Here is a 14,103-nt window from a genome sequence, read left to right on the forward strand (position 1 = left end):
AGATGACCTGTGCCTCCTGCGACAGAGTGCGTGATCTTGAGCCCCCTGCTTGTGGAGGTAATACATCGTGGTCGTATTGTCTGTCTGTACAAGAAGAGAGTTGGTCTGGAAGGACGGATGAAAGGCCTTCAGTGCCAAGTGAAAAGCTCCGAGTTCCAGGAAATTGATGTGATACGTGGACTCCGTCGGGGACCACGTTCCTTGAATCTGTAAGTCTCAAGTGCGCCCCCCAGCCGTGGAGAGAAGCATCCGTCACGATAGTCTGAGTGGGAATGTCCTTGTGGAAGGGAACCCCTCTGAGGAGATTCTCCGCTGAACACCTCCACTTCAGAGACTGAAGAGCATGCAGAGACAGTCGTATCTTGTCGTCCCAAGACCCTTTCCTCTGATCCTCCAAGCACTCCTTCAACTTTCTCATGTGCATTCGTGCGTGTGGCATTAGGAAGATACAAGAGGCCATCGATCCCAGTAGAGAAGACACCGTCCTCACTGTTGTAGATGGAGTGGTCATAAGAGCCTGAGCCTTCCGAAGGAGACACGCTTGCTGACAGCGTATTGATGGTGGCTCCCAAGTACTGAATGCACTGGACCGGAGTCGGGACAGACTTGGACATGTTGATGTGCAACCCCAGCTTGTTCAAGAGAACGCACGTCTTCTGGAAGTATGCTTGAGCTTCGGAGAAGGAGGAGGCCTTGATCAACCAACGGTCCAGGTACGGGTAGACAAACACCTTGTTCTTCCTTAGGTGTGCTGCTACCACTGCCATGCAATTCGAGAATGTTCTGGGCGCAGACTTCAGTCCGAATGGCAGTACTGTGTACTGATAATGATTGGCGCCGACTTGGAATCACAGGAACTTCCTGTGTTTGTGTGCAATGGGCACATGGAAGTACGCATCTTGTAGGTCTATAACACATAGCCAGTCTCCCTGTTGCTACTGAGGATAAATCTGATGCAACGACAGCATGCAAAACTTCTCTCTGCGAATCCACTTGTTTCCCTGTCCCAAGTCCAGAATGGGCCTTAACTCGTTCTTGTCCTTCTTGCGAACCAGGAAGAACCGGAAGTAAAGACCTCTTATATCGCCCCGCTATTCGAACTCTCAGGATTCCAACAGGTAAGTGCTCTCTGTCTGCAAGATGAGTCTTTTGACTCACTTGCATTTGGCCTTTTAATTTGGTCACCCTTTGGATGGGTTGTAACACTTTACCCATTCCATTTTCGTAGATCGTTCATTTTGACGACTTCAAAACACATTGTGATCCCTTTGACAAGTGTGTGAGGCGCGACTAACCAGGAAGAGAGCTTTAATTGCCTACTTTTTCGCTATTCTTAAGGTAAGAACATAAAAATACTAATGCTAGACCACCTAAGTAAATGGAATGGAATAGGGTATTGACAGCCTATTTTAATATTACAGATTAACCTCTGTCAGCCGCCCGAGTCCTTTCACAAATCGTCTCCTCTTTCAGCATATCAATTGGTGGTTGTCGAATCAAGGTACTAAATCATGTTAAAATAGAATGGCATTTATACTCGAGCTTATCATAGTGATGTTACTTATAGTCACTAAAATATTTTCAGATCCGTTATGAAGTAATACTACTGATGCCAACAGAGCTCAAGGCATACGATACCTCAGTGATCTTCTCTTTGGGTATGTCTACATTTTTGAATTAATATACCTGAGTGGAACCGACCTAAGGGCTATGTCCATTCCTTGCTAAACCATTGATTTTTATTTTACAAAATAAGGTATCCTAGAAATTCCTTTATTTGATTTCAGATAGGTGCAATTTATTCAAGTTAATGACCAAATCCAAATTTTTCTCCAAACTGACCGCTTTGGCCACCCTGTTAAAAAATTCTTGGTGTATAAGTTGAGATTACTTAAACTAAGTTTGCTGAATTCACTGTAAATAATTCTTCTTGCACTTTTTTGATACTCAAGATTTGAACAACCAAATAGAATTTTTCTGTTTTCACTGTAAATATTGTCCAAATGTCATCTTGTCCTTTTGTTATATTCATGTCTTGATAAATGCAATTTTAGTATATATTGGATGTTTTTTGTTTGTATCTGTGTGTATAGCGCAACAATGAATTTTGGATTTAGTCTTCATGCTATAGTGAAAATGTTTCATTTTATCTTTAATAGGGAGTTACAATATTAATTTTCTTCTGTCCTGATGATGGTCTTAAAGAGTTGCCCATAAAGACCGAAACGTCGACTTTCAGCTTTATCCAAAGGAGAATCTATACATCTGTATTTTGGATAGGCGGTTTACAGGCTTTACAGAGAATTTGATTTGTTTTAGATACTTTTCCTGTATTCCTGTTTTGTACATATATTTATCTGTATTGTATTTTTCCCTTTATGATTCAATTTTGATAAAATCTACTATTTTGCCTATACACATGTCTATTGGTTATTGTTTTAATGTTAAGTATTGTCATGTTTATTCAGTCTTAATTATATGTTTGTTTATCTGATTCATTGAAATTAATTTCACTCAGGATTATTAAGCTACCTGAATTTATTTGCACAACCAACTAAATACAATTTCTGAAACAAACTCCTTTGGAGGCAAATTCATCCATTCTACTACATTTTACCCAAGCCCCCAAAGGTACATTGGGTCGCTCACTATATTTACTATGTCGTCCACTGGAGACACCCTTTTCCCCGGGGATTCCGACAAGGTCGGTGAATAGGTCCTGGATGAGTCCGTACGGGACCGCGATCTGCGCCTCCTATGGCGCAGTCTTGACCTGGTGGAGGATCTATGCAGACTCCTCGATCTCCCCCTCCCTCTGGAGCGTGATCGTGACCTCCTTGGCTTCGGTCAATCCGCCGGTTCCACATGGGCGGGCGACTGTGGTTTGGCTGGGGCCCTTGGCTGAGGGGTCCCCATGGGAGGAGTCCGATATCAGGGCAGTGAGACCGACCTCGGAGGGATCGGAGGCGGCTTGTCTGCGGGCAGCTAAGGTTGAGGTAGACATTGAGGACGCGGTAGGAGCGGAGGAGGAGTAGGTGCCCACGGAGGGAGCCCCCTCGGTAATGGAGGCGGGGGCGTAACCACCCTCTGCGGCGGGGTATACACCATGGAGTACACCGAACCCAGTGATCCGCCTTCCTTTCCAGCCTGGGACGTTGGCGAACCTCCCATAGGTATCTGGCGCCTGCTAGACGGACTCCTGGCGCCAGACCTTCTTCCACGTCTCTTCGGCGTCGAAGAACGGCGACCGGACGGCGAGCGTCGGTCCCTCGACGACGAGCGTGTCTCCCTCGACGGCGACCTCCTTCGCCTCGACGGCAAGGATCCCCTTGACGACGACCTTCTCCTTTTCGCCGTCGGCGAACGGCAGTGTCGCCTCGACGGCGAGCGCCGACGCCGGGCCTCTCGACGTCGATTACTCGACGACGACATCACAGGAGATCTCGACGGCGGTCTGTTCAGTTCCCTCAACGTCGACGTCACTTCAACCCAGAGCCCTGGGGAGACGGGGAACAGACTGCAGTCATCCCTCTCAACGCCGTAGTCGGTGCAATCAACCCAGACGGAGAATGGGGACGCTTGCTGGTCTTCCTGCCCCTGGGGAGCCCCCCAGAGGCCTCAGCACGTGCAGAGGAAGGCCCTCCAGACCCACCTTGCGCCTTCAGCCTTCTTTCCTCAAGGCCCTGAAGCCTGATCTTCTTTCGATCCTTCAGGGTTCTGCCAGAAAAGCCCTGACAAATGACACACTCCTCTGGGACATGGGAAGAGGGAAGGCAGAGGATACACACCTCATGTGGATCAGTTTTGGCCTTCTTCCTGGAGCACTCTGGACATTTGTCAAATAATGCAGGCATATTGACAGTCAAAGAGTGCACCAAATGATTAACAAGAAGAAAGGCACCAAAGTACTTTAGAAAAGCACTCAAAGACTTGAACAAAAGTGAAAAAATCATCAATAAACCCTTGAAAAGGGAGAGCTCAATGCTCCAGGGTCCTGCTTGCAGGAGCCGGAAAAAAAGCTGAAAGTAAAAGGGACCTGCAGTGCATTCTGGGATACTGTGAAGTTCTGGAAAGTTCTTAAAGGCACAGTATCCTGTTCTGAGCCACATAATGGCAGCCTATGGGGCTTGTCTGCCCATGTCTTCCTCTCTATCATTCCAGAGGGTTTTACTGCTAAAGGGAAATCTGGACAGACTTTGCCGTTTGTGGATTTTTGGTGGAATTTCTAGTTGAAGTACTGGACAGTGTAGCCTGGTTATATAGGGTGCATTATCTGTCTTTAATTCTCTCTTAAGTGCCTGTGCAGTTCTGCAGTTTTTCAACACCTTAAGAGATTATTTTTGATTGCTCCGGGGTCCACGCAACTGGGCGGGATTATTCACTAGAATATGACTATACACAGAGATCCCCTACCACAGAAGTGTTATTTTATTTGGTGGGATCGCCCATGCTGTTAGATCGCGGAATACTGATGTCCTGAAAGTGCTCATAATGCGTTTTTGATTGTATGTTGACGAAATGCCAATAAATAAATAAAAAGTATATAGAAAAGCTATGTACAGTGAATACACACACATTAAGCACACAAAAAGGCTCTATATGTCACACTAATGTGTGTGTGTGTGTGTGAAGGGGGGGGGGGGGGGGGGGGGGGGGGGGATGTTCGCCTGATGTAGCTAACCAGAACTAAAATGTCACTGGTTTTTATGTGGTGAAGCCAAATATGGTTCCTTCAATTGTATTTCCTTAAAAACATCTACCTAGTTCATTAGCGGAAGCTACAGGAAATGTATTTTGGGGGTTTTAAGGATAGAATGTACCTGTTAACCAGCACTCACTGTACATTGAGCCCACAGGTAAAGGGGTCCTTTGGCCATACCATGTGTCCATTACCAGTACCCATAGTACCTGTTGGGCAGATACTCGGGGAACAGGTACCCAGAGTACCATGCCCATGGTGCCATGCCCAGGAACCAGAATCCCTGCCCAAGTAATTGCTGCCAACCATTGCTTGTAATAGGCAGAACCTTCAAAAATAACCAGTAGCCAGTTCTAAAGCCACATTAAATCATATGCAAATATGCAGTGTGGAGCTTTACAGGGCAGCACCTTCAAAACACATCCAGTGATCTGGAACCATACCCCAGTAATAGTTTCTACAAAGCATAAGCTTTGGCTTTACACAGTGGCCCTGTGTAGAGAATGTATCTTTTTGCCTTGGAGGATGCTCTTTTCCAGGAGCTTCCAGGGTTTTTTTTGGCAAACTATGTGCTAAATGGTTTTAAATAAATAATGTATATAGTGGTGTGCAAACTGCTTTTTGAAAGAAAGTCTTCATTTAGACCCCTCCCTCCCCCCACCAGAGGGGAAAAGGAGCTTTTCCGCCCTATGGGTGTACTCCACTAAATAATGCTGCTACAAAACAGTCTGTACCACTATCCCAGAAGGTGCTATAGAATTATGCTCTTTCGGTTGATTCAAATTTCATTTTTACTGTTCTGCATTTTTCTGTTGAACTAAAAAGGTCTATAATCTTCAAACCCAGTTTGGAAGGGACAAGGTCTATTAAGTGTTACTCAATCAATCAGTACTTGTAGAGTGCAGCTCGTTACCCGTGAGGGTATCCACGCGCTGGGTTGCTGGGTTTAGTCGAACAGCCAAGTCTTGAGTTTCCTCCTGAAGCCCGCCAGCCAGGGTGATATTTGGAGGTGGAGAGGGAGGGCATTCCGGACTTGACAGAGAGGTGGGAGAAGGAAGGGCCTCCGCTGTGACTATGGCAGATGTGCGAGGTCTGTGCACGGGCAAGTGAGGCGGAGCAAAGTTTTCTGGATGGTTGGGGGAAGTTGAGGTGGTGGTTCGTGTATGCTGGTCCTTCGTCACGGAGGGCTTTGTAGGCGTGCGTCAGTAGTTTGAATTGGCATATTTTCTGGACGGGGAGCCAGTGGAGGTTCCTCAGGTGTTGGATGATGTGGGTCTGTCTGGGCAGTTTGAGGATCAGTCTGGCTACTGAATTCGGTATTGTCTGGAGCCTTCACGCAAGTTCGGTTGCGGGTCCTGCGTACAGTGTGCTTCCATGGTCCAGACGGCTGGTATTTAGGGCTTGCGTAACTGTTTTTCTCGTACTTCTGTTTTTAGTGTCAAACAATAATTAAGTGCAAAATCCTCACCACATCTTTAAGCCGCAACTACCCTAACAGCAGTTGATTTGAATAGCCACAATCACAATAGGAACGCTCAGCAACAAAGAGTGGTGCAGTGGCACACAAGTCCCTGGGCCACACTAGTAAATAGCTTCTCACTGGAAAATGGACCGGTACTAGCTCCCCACCGGAAAATGGACCAGTACTATTAACTGCCACAGAACTTAAAATATCACTGCTAGAACAATAAAAATCGTATACTCAAAGCTGTTAAAGGCAGATGTTGGTCGTGGAGTATGTCATTTCAGGATGAATGGATGAGATCCAAGCAGGCTATGCAGAGGTTGGTTACACAAGTCGTATAACAAGCACCTTCAGTGATGTGGTGAGATGGCCACCACGTTGGTGTACCTATTGAAGCTTGGTCAGTAATATGTTACATTTTAGAAAAATAACATGGTAGACATAGCAGAACTGCTTTGCACCATGGACTTGCAATTTACTAAGCTAGAACTCTGTAAACCCGAAACCTCAGTTTAAATGACACCAACAGAAAACCAGCTAAAAAGTCACCTTTATACAGATTTAGCAGTTTCTAACATCAACCTCTTCTAAGTCCCCCATCAGCAACACTTACTTGTTAATGTACTCTCTTCTTCTGGTTTCTCTTCCACAACCGTTTCAAAAACAGACTCCACCTGTTAAAGGTAGAGAAACAAATGTGTGAGCTGCACACAGTTCAGTATTGCTTATACCAAAGAAGAGATGTCATGTTCCCATTTAGTATTACTATATTCATGCAATTCCAGAACATGACCCCACCACGTGAATCTTCTTTGCAATCCACCTTTGGAGTCACTGAATCCCATGCCCAGTTTTTTGCAGTGTCCTGAAGTTGAGCAGGTGCGCATGTATCTATTCAGAGACATTTTAGACCGTGATTTCTCATAAAGTACTCTGTTAATGAGCGACAGGACCTCTCCCTTTAAGCTGAAATCCACTTGCATTGGTAGATGACTGCAGACCCTTACCCGGTCCAAGTTCAGAACACCACTCTCGTCCATGTTGAAATGAGCCTTGATTCCTTTGGACTCATAGTCTGGGTGTTTCTCAAAGCTTTCACCCACTCCCATTAGCTTAACAGTGGTGAGGTTCACTGATCCAAACACACTGTGGAGTTAAAAATAAATAAATAAGTACATACATGAAAGAGGCGATTATACTAATTACACCAGAAGAAAATTAAATACTTAACATTAAAAAAATGATATATTTACATATATGCTACTTACCAGTATGCATCTGTTCTTGGCATGTAGAGCTGCAGTCTCACACACTGTGCATTAGATCGCCACCTGTTACATCGCCACCTGGTGTTGGGCTCAGATGATTGCATGTTGTTGTCGTCTTGGAAGAAGTCTTTGTAGTCACGAGATAGGTGACTCCTCCCTTGGACGATAGTGCGCATGGGCATAGACTCCATCCTTAGATTCTTTTTCGGCATGATGGGAAATGGAGTTAGTTGAAATAGAAAAAGGGATGTCCATGTGTGTGCATCTAATTAAGATAGAACTGGAACAGATACAGGCCCCGGGGAGGCGGGTGGGCGTGTGAGACTATGCAGCTCTACATGTCAAGAACAGATGCATACTGGTAAGTAGCATTTTCTGTTCGAGGCATTTGAGCTGCAGATCTCATACTGTGCATTGACTGTACAGCAGGGTCTCCCCTAGCAGTGGTCACCAGTATCTGTTGCAGTAGTTTGAAAGAGTTTGGAGGACAGCTTGGCCTACCACAGCTTGATGCTTGGCTTGTACATCAACACAATCATTTTTAGTGAAGGTGTGTGTTGTAGACCATGTTGCTGCCTTACAGATGTCTTCTAGGGGAAATGTTCCCTAATAAAGCCATGAAGGCTCCTATTTTGCATGTGGAGTGCGCTCTAGGAGGAACTCTTAATGTACATTTTGCTTTGTGATAGCATATTTGTATAGATTTGACAATCCACCTTGCAATTCCAGCTTTAGAGATGGGGTTGCCTTTATGTGGTGGAGAGAAAGCTACAAACAGTTGCTTTGTTTTACGAAAGGATTTGGTCCTATTTATGTAATAAAGAAGAGCTCTTTTCACATCTAGTGTGTGTAGAGCTCCTTCTGCCACAGAGTCTGGGTTTTGAAAAAACACAGGCAACTTTACTGATTGGTTTAGATGAAAAGGAGTAATTACTTTCGGAAGGAATTTGGGATAAGTACGTAGAACCACCTTGTTACGGTGTATTTGTAAAAATGGTTCTTGTATAGTGAAAGCTTGAATCTCACTAACTCTCCTAAGAGGTTCTAGCGATAAGGAAAGCTGTTTTCCATGTAAGGAATTGCAGTTCACACTTATGTAAAGGTTCAAAAGGGGGCTCCATAAGCCTGGTAAGAACAAGGTTTAGGTTCCACACTGGAGAGTGTGGTAACCTAGGAGGAATGATTGTTTTAATCCCTCCATAAAAGCTTTGATTGCAGGTATTCTGAATAACGATATAGGTTGTCTATTTTGTAAATATGCTGCAATTGCTGCAAGATATAAACGTATAGATCAATATGCTAGATTACATCTTTGTAAATGGAGAAGGTAGCAGATGATATTCTGGATGGAAGCATCTAGAGGATCAATTTGATTATTAGTGCAGTAAATGGCAAATCTCTTCCATTTTGCAGCATAGCAAGCTCTAGTAGTAGGCCTTCTGGCTTCTTTAATGATATTCATACAGTCTGGTGGCAGGTTAAGATAACCAAACTCTAAGACTTCAGGAGCCAGATCGCCAGATTTAGTTGACTTGGATCTGGAGGTCTGATGTCTCCTTGGTTCTGCATTAGCATGGATGGTGTCAGTCTTTGGTGTGGAACTAGAGAGAGTTCTAGCAGTGTGGTGAACCACGGTTGGCGTGCCCATGTGGGAGCTACTGGGATGAGTTCGAGAGACTGTTGTCTCAGCTTGTGTACTACTAGTGGTATTAGTGGAATTGGCGGAAAAACGTACGCAAATCTGTCTGACCAGTTCATCCATATCGCATTGCCCTTGGACAGCAGGTGTGGAAACCTGGCGGCGAAGGTTGGGCATTTTGCGTTTGTGTGTGGCAAACAGATCTATGTCTGGATGACCCCACTTGTGAAAGTATGGTAGAAGAACTTGCAGATGTAGTTCCTATTCACGAATCTTTTGTGTCCGTTGACTTAACATATCTGCTATCCGATAGTGAACTCCTGGAAGGTGTTCTGCAAGCAGATATATGTTTTGTGGAATGGTCCATCTCCAATTGTTCTCAGCGAGCTAGGACAGTTGCAGGGAATGTGTGCCGCATTGTTTTTGAATGTAGTACATGGCTGTCATGTCTTTGCGGATCAAGACAGCTTTGTTCTGTATGTGTACTTGGAAGGATTTCAGTGCTAGGAATATTGCTAGCAGCTCTAGGTAATTGATGCGAAGCACTTTTTGTTGAGTTGTATGGTGAAGCAAATGGGCTCCCCATCCTGTGAGGGATGAGTCTTGTCAGTACTATTTGTGGAACAGGTTCGAGGAACGGCCACCCTCTGGAGAAGTTTTTGGTGTTCCACCACTGCAGAGAGCGATGTATGCGGCTGTCTACCAACACCAGGTCTGTAAGTTGTCCTTGAGCCTGATTCCACTGATGTGCTAGGCATTCCTGCAATGGGCCCAATCGCAGTCTTGCATATGGTACAATAAAAATGCAAGATGCCATCATGCCTATTAGTTGCATGAACACTGGCTGGGAGAGTGTGTTGGTTTTGAAACTGTGACTAAGGCTCGAATGCTCTGTATCCTGGGTGGACTGGGATAAGCTAGAGCTGTATTGGTGTTTATGGTATTCCCTAAGTATTGATGTACATGAGAGGGCTGGAGAGGTGCTTGGTGTAGTGGTGTTTGAATTGTTTGAGATTTGTGTAGGACAGCCTGCTTGACTGACTTGACTTTTATGAGCCAATTGTCTAAGTATGGGAAGACTTGGATATGTTGTCTTTGAGATGTGCTGCTACTGCTAGGCACTTTGTAAAACCTCGTGGTGCAGTTGTCACCCCAAATGGAAGGACTTTGAACTGATAGTGTTGTCCCTGCAGTACAAATATGAGATACTTCCTGGGAGAAGGATGTATGGGAATGTGGAAGTAGGTGTCTTTGAGGTCTAGTGTGGTGAGGAAATCACCTTGTTACAGCAGTGGGAGCACTTGTTGTAAAGTGATCATGTGAAAATGATCTGAGTGTATATACAGATTGAGAGGCCTTAGGTCTAGAATTGCTCTTCGTGTCTCATCCTTCTTTGGTATTAGGAAATAGAGTGAGTAAACCCTTGTTCCTTGATGTTGCAATGGAACAAACTCTTTTTGCAGCAATGAGAGGACCTATTGTTGGTGCAGTGTTAGATGTTCTGTGGACATTGGGCGCTGTCTGGGTGGTATATGTGGAGGGGTAGCTGTAAGCTCTAGGCAGTAACCATACTGGATAATTTGTCTTATCCACTTGTCTGTTGTAATGGAATTTCAGACAGATAGGAACTGTGCTTATCTCCCCCCTACAGGAGTAGAATGCTGTTGGGGGAGCTGAAGGAAGTCACTGTTTAGTGGTGGAGGAGGTTCGATTGTTGTCATTACCTCGACCACTTACCTGGTTGTTGTTGCCTCTGTTGCCTCCTCTAAAGTATCCTCTATTGGAGGATGTTTGTGGATTTGTCTTAAAGGAAACTGAAGTGTCTGCTGCAGCTTGTTTGGAGCCTCCTCTGTAGAAGAAGCGACGATAGGAGCCTTGTGCTTGGGTGGACTGCAGAGCTCCCATTGACTTCGCTGTGTCAGTATCTTTCTACATTTTTTCAAGTGCCGTGTCTACCTCTGGACCAAACAATTGTTGTTGGTTGATTTAAGATAGTAGTTTGAACTGCTTGCTTAAATCCTGAAATGTGTAGCCACGCGTGACGTCTAAGTAGGACACTGGTGTTTATTGCTCTGGATGCAGTGTCTGCTACATCAAGTGCACATTTAATGGAGGCATTTGATATAAGCTTACCCTCTTGTATGAGGTCATTTGCTTGTGCCTTATATTGGTCAGGTAGATGTTGTAAGCTTCTCTAACTGATCAAAGTGAGCCCTGTTGTATCTTGAGAGGAGGGCCTGTGTGTTTGCGATGCACCATGTATAGCTAGCTTGGGCAGCTATTCTTTTCCCTGAAGCGTCTATGATCTTTGATTCCTTATCAGGAGGTGGTGCGCTTTGCCTGATGTTTGAGAATTTGCTCTTTTCCCTGCGTTTGAAACTACTAGGGAATCTAAAGGTAGCTGTCCCTTAATGTAGGCAGGGTCCTCAGGAGCTGGTCTGTACTTTTTCTCTATCCTTGGGTTTATGATTCTAGCTCCTACAGGATCTTTAAACACTTCTGGTGCATGCTTAATGACTCCTTTAATCATTGGCAATACTTGCACAGATTTTTGAGAGTGTTCAAAAGTTTCTAAAAAAAATGTTTTCCTCTGACTCATCTGAATGCATGGGGACATTGTGATAGATGGCAGCCCTATTAATTAAGTGTCCAAACCCAATATTGTCTTCTGGAGGAGAAGGTTTAGATGGATATGTAGGTGGGTCAGGAATATCTGGTACATCCTGTGAGTTTGGATACTTCCAGTCTGGTGAACCTGTTGGGTACGGAAAAGGGTCATCCGGGTCTCTCCCTTCCCCCATGCTATACTCTTCATCATCAACATCCTGAGGAGGTGTATGTGGTGGAGAATGAGGAGGAGAATTTTGAGGTGAAATGTTTAAAGGAAGAGAAGGAGATACAGGAGAAGAAGGGTGCATAGGAGATGTGGCAGAATCCTTCTTGACAGGCACTGGAGGTGTAGGTGCTTTATCGGACTTTCTCTTCCTGTGTGGTGTGGTGTGGTGGAAACATGTCCTGTTACTGGATCAATGTGGATCCTTTTTTGTAAAGGATCTGGTTGGAAAAGCTCCTCTTGAGGCACAACCTTCGGCGTCGATTTTTTCGGTTCCGAACCCGTATGTTGCTTGTCTTTAGCCTTAGGAGCTGATGTGGAGTCCTTTCGCGTAGATTTCGGTACTGAAGATAATGTCTTTGGAGCCGAAGCCTGTTTCGTGGACTTGGGAGCATTGGAAGCAGGCTTTGTCTGTTTCAGCATCGAGGGTATCTGCTTCGGAGAGGAAGCTGTTTTCGGGGCATGGGAAACATGCTTCGTTGTTTTCGGAGCTGCTTTATCTCCGAGTCGACAGTTTCAGAGTGTCTTTCCGAACCGGGACTTTTTTGTTTCGGTGCAGAGGGAGCAGGTGGTATCGGCACATGCGGTCTGCTCGGTATGGAGATACCGGAAGGCTTCATTATTTTCTTTGAATCCGGGCTCGATGGCGGGGCTTTCGAAGTTTTTTTTCGGTCTCAACTGGGGCCCGCAGGCGGAGTGTTGACTTTTGCCTTAGATTTTGGTGTTTGGGCTGTGGAAGGGGCAGTGGTACTCACGCGTTGACCCGAAGGTATGGAGTCATCTGCCTCGGATACAATCTGGAGATCATTGGAATCTTCTTCTGGGACACATGGACCTTCGTCGAAGATATCCACCAGTTCCGGAGCTGATCTCTGCATATTGCGTCGACGTGCCCTCAGATCTCAAATGGTATTTTTCGATCCAAAGGATGCACAGGCTGTGCAGCTGGATTGGTTGTGTTCTGGCGATAAGCACAGGTTACAGACCTCGTGATGGTCCCTGTGTGGAAATTTTGCTCCACACTCTGGCATCTTTTGAATGGCGTCCTTTCCATGAGTTGTAGGCCTCACGGCGTGGGTAGGCCCAAAGGACCGCTTCGACGACAGCAATCTAGCTGATAAAGTCGTGTTGATGTTTATCGATATTGAAAGTTGTTTGGTGAAGTTTGAAGAACATTTTTACGTGTCGAAGTACTTGAAAAGTCGAATTCGAACAGGATCGGAAAAGTTTCATCCGAACCCAGTGGCAGAAAAAAACAATCAAAGGATGCAGTCGATGCCCATGCGCACTATCGTCCAAGGGAGGAGTCACCTATCTCGTGACTACAAAGACTTCTTCCAAGACTACAACAACATGCAATCATCCGAGCCCAACATCAGGAGGCGATCTAATGCACAGCGTGAGGTCTGCAGTTCATATGCCTCGAACATATATATATATATATATATATATATATATATATATATATATATATATATATATATATATATATATATATATATATATATATATAGGTGCTGATTTGTTTGTAAACAAATAGTTTGAAATCTCAGGTGATTAATATATTAGTAATTAATTTCAAGTAGCCTTTCATCGTATTTCTCCTTGAAATAAGACAGTAAATTATCAAATATACATCCAATGCGAATTCTATTTTTGTCTATGATGTAACATTGAGAAGTATGTGTGTATATTCTATTTATTTAGCCAAGCTGGTCGCATCCACCCTTCAGAGACTGCGCGAGCCATGGGTGCTGCAAGAGCCAGTTACCAATGTAGGAATGTTGCACAAAAAGCTTGCATTCCAGGAGTCTGCTTGAAAATAGGGGATTTATTACAGGCAACACGTTTCAACCAAGCAGTCTTCGTCACATCCTAGGTTGGTCATGTGAGTCACTTCCCTTAAGGGAAACAAACATAAAAGAAGGACAACTCAGGTAAGTGCATGCGTGGAAAGGGAGAACAGACTCCCCTTAATCTTTAACACAGAAAAATCTGGGTAGAAAGAAAACCTTCTACATGACAATGTTTTTTGCATTACAAATTAATACAGGTCAACGTGTCACTGTTCTATTCTGCGAAAAGCCAGTACTAAAAAGTGTTCTCAAACAATAAAATTCTCATCATTGTATGTCATGCAGAGAATAAATACATTGAGATAGAAAAACAGGAACATATTCAATTCCCGTTCAGACACTG

At 44.6% G+C, this 14,103-nt stretch overlaps 1 protein-coding gene across 2 annotated transcripts in view; it reads right to left on the reverse strand.

The window, feature by feature from the left end:
- HYOU1 (hypoxia up-regulated 1) overlaps positions 1-14,103 on the reverse strand; it is a 212,659-nt gene that overhangs the window by 110,952 nt on the left and 87,604 nt on the right. For both annotated transcript variants that reach the window (XR_015308457.1, XM_086956751.1), the window contains exons 14-15: positions 7,172-7,310; positions 6,778-6,838 (exon numbers count right to left, since the gene is read on the reverse strand). Coding sequence is in view for 1 of the 2 variants with exons in the window: in XM_086956751.1 (XP_086812877.1) it covers positions 6,778-6,838; positions 7,172-7,310 (200 nt within the window). In the remaining variant the exon portion in view is untranslated. The remainder of the gene's footprint in view (positions 1-6,777; positions 6,839-7,171; positions 7,311-14,103) is intronic.

Source organism: Lissotriton vulgaris, chromosome 2_1 (genome assembly GCF_964263255.1).
Source record: "Lissotriton vulgaris chromosome 2_1, aLisVul1.2, whole genome shotgun sequence".
Classification (NCBI taxonomy): domain Eukaryota; kingdom Metazoa; phylum Chordata; class Amphibia; order Caudata; family Salamandridae; genus Lissotriton; species Lissotriton vulgaris.